The 7,856-nt window shown below is 36.2% G+C and overlaps 1 protein-coding gene across 1 annotated transcript in view; it reads right to left on the minus strand.

Moving 5' to 3' along the window:
- Positions 1-2,560: 2,560 nt before the first annotated feature.
- The window catches only part of LOC106871808 (zinc finger protein 850), a 61,564-nt gene continuing 56,268 nt past the window's right edge, over positions 2,561-7,856 (minus strand). The window contains exon 3 of the mRNA XM_052970182.1: positions 2,561-3,811. Coding sequence (XP_052826142.1) covers positions 2,931-3,811 — 881 coding nt within the window. The 3' untranslated portion in view covers positions 2,561-2,930. The remainder of the gene's footprint in view (positions 3,812-7,856) is intronic.

Here is a 7,856-nt window from a genome sequence, read left to right on the forward strand (position 1 = left end):
CATAGACAAAATGACCTTTGCCATAAAATCACTTTGCAGGAGCTGGAGAAAGCATTTGAAGGCTATAGCAAGTTGCAAAGCACCAGGCTTGGATGGCATTCCTTCACACATGCTCAAAAAAGGTGATCAAAAACTTCACACTTAGCTGTTGATGCTGTACAACACTTGTCTTTTTAATGAGTGTGTACCCCAAAACTTCAAGGACACTCTGATAGTCACCATTTACTAAAAGAAGATGGGGAAAAAGCAGAATGTGGGAATTTCTCTGTTGGCCACTGCTGGCTAGTGAAAATCATTCTCAAACAGCTGGAAAACATCTCAGAGTAGGTCTTACCAGAGAGTCAATATGGCTTGAAGCCATGGAGATCAACCACAGACATGATCTTCACACTGTAACAGCTAGAGGAGAAAGCAGCAGAGGAACCCCAACCCCTCTTTGTGGTGTTTGTATATTTTTCCAAGGCATTTGATACAGTGGACCAAAAAATTCTTTGGAAAGTGTCAGAGACTTATGGGTGCCCTGAGAAGCTTATCAACATCATCAAGCAATTCCACATAGGAATGAAACAACTAGTTTCAGTTGGCAATTTAGTGAAGCATTTGCAGTCAACTATGGTGTGAAGCAGGAGTGTGTCCTTGCCCTTGCACTTTTCTCTTTACCTTGTAGCTATGCTTGGCACCATGAGGGTCAATCTACACAAGGGGGATTTTCATCTGCACCATAACAGATGGAAAGCTCTTCAACTTGGCCTGTCTTTGTACCTCCATCAAAACCAGGGAAATGTGTGACAGAGAACTGCTCTAAGCAGACAACTCAGAGCTTGTGGCCAGTAACATTGAAGATATACAGCACATTGTGAACCAGTTTTCTTATGCAACAGACAGTTTGGTCACAACATCAATACTTTGAAAACTGAGCTGCTCTACCAGCTTTCACCAAGATGTCCTAATAGACCAAGTGAGCCCAAATCAATGACTGTACATGGAGAGCCCTTAAAGTACACCAAGGTCTTTATCTATCTTGACAGCGCAGTGGCTCATACTAACTCATCTGACCTCAAAGTTGAGAGGCAAATGCAATCTGCCACAAAGACTTTTGGTTCTCTCGAGAAGCATCTATGGAGCTGCCATAACATTACCCACAACACTAAGGTGTACAATGCTGCAGACTCCCTTGCCATTGAATGCATGGCTCCTCTTTGCCATCGAATGCATGGCTTTCTACTGCCCTGAAGAGAGTCTAATTTCATCATCTGCACTCCATCTTGCTTAACAGATTTAGAGGTCCTGCACTGCACTAACAGTTAACATTGAGACCCTCATTACCTCATTGCAACTGTACTGGGTGGGACATGCTTGCAGGATGGAGGGCAGCAAAAGCAGCTTCAAAAGCAGTTTTCTATGCTAGACTGTGTCAGGGCAGATGAACCCATAGTGACCAGAAGTTGAGATACAAGGATATGCTGAAGAGACATATGAAGAACTCTGGCATCCCGCCAGACAGGAAGAAGGCCCTGTGGCGCAATAAGTGGCATAGATTGCTGAAACTCATAATTCCAGCCATTGCAGAGAAACAACAGAGAGAATATGAAAGAGCATGAGAGGAGTTACATCTCCGTTGCATGAAGTAAATTCACCAATAGCAGGCCTTGTAGCCCACATGCAAGATGATTACTGAATAGGAACAATTACCATTGACCTACAACAGACAGCCGAATATATGAATATATATTTGCACAACTGAACCTTTCACTCAATTTCCTTCCTCCTCAAGACACCTCACTAACTGCAGTTCTTTCATACCATTGACTTTACTTACTACCTAGAACTATTTCACTTGTTAGTATTAATGGATGAAGAGGTAGCTGTTTTCTTCACCTACTTTCATTGATCCCATCCCCTACTGAGTTACCAAATTATCTTTCCTCTTTTACCACATCTTATTCTCCTAATGCACAACACCTGCCACCCTCTTTTGCACCTACTCCTCAACCTACACATCATCCCTCACTTGTCCTCCTGTCTACTGTTTTATCATTGCTATTCCACTGCTCTGTACTATCAGGCATTTACTTCTCACTTCACTTCTGGTCCCTGTGCCCTCTCATTTCTACCGACCTCGTACCTTGAAGGTCTAATCTAACATCTCATGACCATTATTTTATCACTTTCCAGCTCCAGTCAATCATTCCCATCCTTTCTTAAAATGTAAGTAGTTCCTCTACATCACTCTGCTCTAGCCCCTTCTCTCATACTTTTACCCCGCTTTCCCTATCAAAGTTGCCCTCTCAGGGTTCCATAGTCCTTCATGCATGGCAGCCTCACTAGTTTTGGTGGTATGAAAAATAGATCTAGCACATGTTGTGGAGTGGTTAGCATTAGGATGGGTATCCAGACGTAAAAACTGCCAATGGATCACAATGCAATCCTTGGGTTTGTTCAGTTCTGTTAAACTGTGCAATCTCTGCCAGCATGGAAAATGGAGGTTAAATTATGATGGTGATAATAATTCTACATATAAAAATTGTAGCAGAATAAGTTAAGAGTAAAACAGTTTTAATTAAATTCCAATTTATTATATTAACTTGATGCACTACATATAATTTCACACAAGAATATATGTAAGAAACAATGTATACAGTATATCATATATGTTATAGTATAATGAAATATACATTTCTCAGGTATTTACTCACAATGTCAAATAAATCAACTGTATGCTTTATCTTTTCTGGAAACATGTCAGAAGGAATGTATACAAGTATTGTAAAAGACTATTTCAATTAAAAATATCACAATGGAAAGTTATCTCACCAAAGTAGATACAGCTCTGGTTATACAAAATAGTGTTATATTGTCTTTTCTCTGTAAATCATTTATGACTATATCAGATTTATTTCTTCATACAATGACTCCTGACATTGATAAAGTTACTCATCTGTATTAATACATATATGTGTAGTTAAATGGCTTTTTTGAGAGAATGGTTTACCACAGATATCACAGTGATATGGTTTCTCTCCTGTATGAATACGTTTGTGTATAGTTAAGTGATCATTTTGAGAAAAGGTTTTACCACAAATATCACACTGATACGGTTTCTCACCTGTATGAATCCTCTTGTGAGTAGTTAAGGTATTTCCGTGAGAAAATGATTTGCCACAGATATGACAGCGATATGGTTTCTCTCCTGTATGAATACGTTTGTGTATAGATAAGTGATCGTTTTGGGAGAAAGATTTACCACAGACATAACAGTGGTATGGCTTCTCCCCTGTGTGAATGCGTTTGTGAGTAGTTAAGTTACATTTTGCAGAGAATGATTTACCACAGACATCACAGTGATATGGTTTCTCTCCTGTATGAATGCGTCTGTGAGGAGCTAAGTTACCTGAGTCAGAGAATGATTTACCACAGATATCACAGTGAAAGGGTTTCTCTCCTGTATGAATACGTGTGTGAGTAGTTAAGTCACTATTACCAGAGAATGATTTACCACAGATATCACAGTGATATGGCTTCTCTCCTGTATGAATATGCTTGTGATTAGTTAACTCATTATTTTGAGAAAATGATTTACTACAGATATCACAACAATATGGTTTTTCTCCTGTATGAGTACGTCTGTGCTTAGTTAGATGATCATTTTGAGAGAATGATTTACCACAGGTATCACAGTGATATGGTCTCTCTCCTGTGTGAATACTTTTGTGTTTAGTTAAATTACTACTTGCAGAGAAAGATTTACCACAGATATCACAGTGATACGGCTTCTCTCCTGTATGAATACGTTTGTGAGTAGTCAGGTTACCTTTCTGAGAGAATGACTTTTTACAGATATCACAGTGATATTGTGTTTTACCTATTTCATTTGACATCTTTTTGGGAAAGAAATATGTCAATCCTTGAAATTTTTCACAGTATTCATTTTTCCATAATTTTTCTTTTCTCACTTCAATATATAGATATTTCTATTTTTTGCTTTTATATTTATTCCAAACAATTATTTCTACAGATATATTTCCATCAACTTTTATCAGTGTCAATATCTCAAGTTGTTGCAATCTTTGTAGTAAATCTGATCATGTTGAAGTTAAATTATACTTTTAATCGAATGCCATCTCATATTCTGAAATAAACAAGAAACCTCATAAGATTAGAAGATATTTAAAAAGTAGAGATTCAACAGTGGGCATTTGACTACATTTCTATATTGATAAATTGTAGATATAAACATTTACCTTAACAACTGAACCTTACTTTTCCAGTTCAATTACAGAGAAATATAACTGAATTTAATGATAAGTATAGAACTGAAGGATAACATTTACAAATGGTTTTCTTTACATCTCAACATGATGAATAAATCACTGTAGCTGTCAATATTGACTACTATACATATGATATCAACAAGAAAATATCACACAGAAACAAAATACACAGAAAAGGCTATAAATTAACTCAAAGGAGTGAATCATAGCGATGAAAACAGATATACTGTTCCATAAGTTCATCAACGGGTTATATATATAGAAATGCCTCAGTGAATGTGTGTTGCATCAGTACAATGTGGGGATGAAAGTATACTGTTTATAGGAACTAATAGAATTGGTTTATTCATTTCTATATTCCATCACCTTAACATGACATGCCTATAGATTCTATAAAGAGACAAAATCTTTTCTGTTGCTGTCAGTTTTTATGGGATATAGTCTAGACACCTGTATAGTTAATCAGGTTGTCCACAAGTGAGTCATACCCAATGACTGGTGTGGAAGCACCACAGTCAACTGTTACGAAGGTAAAGGGGATGCCTTAGACAGAAATAATTACAGTGGTATCATATTGTTGCACCAGGTGATGAAAGTTGGAGAGGGTCATAGATCAACTAATAAGAAAGAATTAGTCTAGATGTGATGCAGTTTGGTTTTGTGCCAGATGTTATATTCCAAGTAAGGTAGCTGCAGAAGTACTTAGCCAAAAATAAACCTCTGTACTTAGGTTTTGTTGACACGGAGAAAGTTGTTGACAGAAAATAAACTTCATTAAATGCCTGGTGGGATACTTAGAAGTAGTAGAGAGGTTCCATTACCTAGGTGACCAAGTCAGCAGTAGAGGTGGATGCTCTGAAAGCATAGCTGCTAGAATAAGTTGAGTAATGTTCAGAGAGCTTCTACTTTGTTGGTAACAAAGGGCCTCTCCCTCAAAGTGAAAAGTAGATTGTATGATGCCTGTGTGCAAACAGCCATGCTACTTGGCCTACTCCCATTTTTCTGAAATTTATGGTTATAATTTTCAGCATAGAACAGTGAACCAAGTGTTGAGTTTATTAAGTCCAAAAATGGTACCCACATGCAACAAGTGGAAAGCACATGAGCCAGTGTAAAAGGAGCAAATAACTGATGCTGTGGAACCCACCTTTCTATGGTCAACTTGTATCTCTGTGAGTTTATGTGACACATGAGATACAAAAACTGTAATTTGAGAAACTCCTAGAGTGCATTTCAAACTTTTGCTTTCGTTTTTTTATTATTTTTTTTTTTTGCTACAAAAAATGTATTGTTTACATGAACTGAACAACAGTAATATAACATAGTTTGTTTTTTGTAATTTTCGCTAAATAAAATTTCATTGAAGATTTTTCCTTTTTTTATTGCCTGTTCCAAAAATTCGCATGACTATTCATTTAAATGTATTAAAACTGCAAAACTTCATACAACATTCATTGTGGTAATATATTACTTTCATTAAGGCAGTGAGCTGGCAAAATCATTAGCAAACTGGGCAAAATGCTTTGCAGCATTTCATCCATCTTCACATTCTGAGTTCAAATTCCACCAAGGTCCACTTTGTTTTTCATCCTTTTGGGATCGATAAAAGTTTTCTAAATTTTTTTTCCCGAACAAATGAATAACATCAGATTCAGCATGAAAAATTACATCAATACATCAAATCTGAACATTTTCATTTAATTTTAAAATTTCAAAAACTGTGACGGTGACAAAAAAGATCCAAGAGTCAGAAGAGAACTGTGGTATTGGTAAAAAAAAAATAGTCTGGTGGGCTCATCCACAGCACTATTGGTTGCACATATGGTCATGAATCTGGGAATGTTGATGATTGGAATAACAATGCTGAACTCTCTTATGTTTTAGTGCTCTCCACTACAGAGTCTCGATTGCCTGGCTAAACAGGTATATAATGGCTAGTCTGCTATATCTAATTAACATTTAATGGCAACGCTTTGATTTCATCTAAATCACTTATTGTTCTGAAAGATGATGATATTGTCACATCTGTTGATACCGGCAAAACTAAGACATGATACAGGGCCAAGCAAATGCAAATATATGAATTCATGTTTGACTTGCTAACATGAAAAAAAAAATGGGGTATTCACCACATTGTTATTAAGTTTATAACATACTACCTTCTCTGAAGTCTACAGATTTAGGTTGCAGCTACACCATCATATTGTGTAGGATTAGCTGTGTTACAGTACATCATAGTGGATAATAACAGTCTTGATGCTCTCTAGAAGCATTATTCATAGCCGATTCACTAAATTAAAGATCAAACATTGTTTTCATAGATTCTACAATAAAAAGAAACAATATAATGATGAACAAAGAGAGGATAATTAAATGTAGAAACAAAGCATTAATAGCAAAAATAATTCGTATAAATTTACTTCAGTTAATAATGACAGCTGAAATGATAAAAAAAATATGTTGGTCTCTCTGTTACTTTAATTGACGTTTAAGAAATGTTGTAGCTTCTTTACAGATATTGTAGGTAGGTGTAAAGATAATATGGGAGAGAGAAAGATAAAGAAGTGTATTCTGTGTAAAAGTGATAAATACTTACTAGGGTTTATTGTTCAATAACAGAAAATATGACGAAATCAAATATTTCCAGAATAAAAACGGAAGTTAGATTATTGAAGATATACAATCAGGGGATATAACTCTCGCCTTTTTTTTTGAGATTAAGAGAGGAGTGTGTGTGTAACAGAGCTAATACAAAAATTATTTCCTGAATTAACCTTTGACATGACTTATGTCCCTGGATAATATCTGGAATGGTGAAAATGCCACGTTTAATTATTGGGCGGAGTTTTGGACCAGGAAGTCCTCATAAATTGGATTTTCTCCGTTTTGATTGGGATTTTTCCAATTTTTTTTTTGTTTACCATGGAGTCATCACACACCCTCTCACCAACCCTCTCTGGACCGATTTTGGCCAATCTTATTTTTGCACTACGCACTTAAAAACTACGAGAAAAAACTTTCGAGTTAAAAAAAAAACTTGAAAATATTTTCAGACGAAAAGGTGTGAGATTTGGCTGGTGTTTCTAGCACATCCCACAACCACTTTCCGCGTTTCTTTGTTTCACACATGTATTGATGTTTTTCAATATTTTTCTCCCCATAAACACATTCCTTCGGTATGCGAGGCCGTGTGTCGGTGTGTGTGTGTGCGTGTAAGAAAAAAAGGGCGGACCTGGCGCACAGCTACCCCTCCACCAAACCAACCTTTCCGATTTTTTTTTCCCGAATTCTTGTTTTCGATGACAGAGATTCCAAATATACAAAAAAAAGACAATTTTTTATTTTCACGGAATCTTTTTTAAAACGGGGGCCACATTTTTCATTAACGAAACACTTTGAAACTTGGAACACTGGTAGAATGTGTCATATAAAACATCTTTTTCTCTTAGTCTTCTTAAAAAAAAAAAAGAAATCCATAAGTTATTCCATGTTAAAGTTGTCGTATTTCTGTAATTTCAACCAATCACTGACGTCCATTCAGCCGATATACATTAAGTGCCGACTACATAAACAAACGATTCTGAA

The sequence above is a fragment of the Octopus bimaculoides genome, chromosome 8 (assembly GCF_001194135.2).
Source record: "Octopus bimaculoides isolate UCB-OBI-ISO-001 chromosome 8, ASM119413v2, whole genome shotgun sequence".
Classification (NCBI taxonomy): domain Eukaryota; kingdom Metazoa; phylum Mollusca; class Cephalopoda; order Octopoda; family Octopodidae; genus Octopus; species Octopus bimaculoides.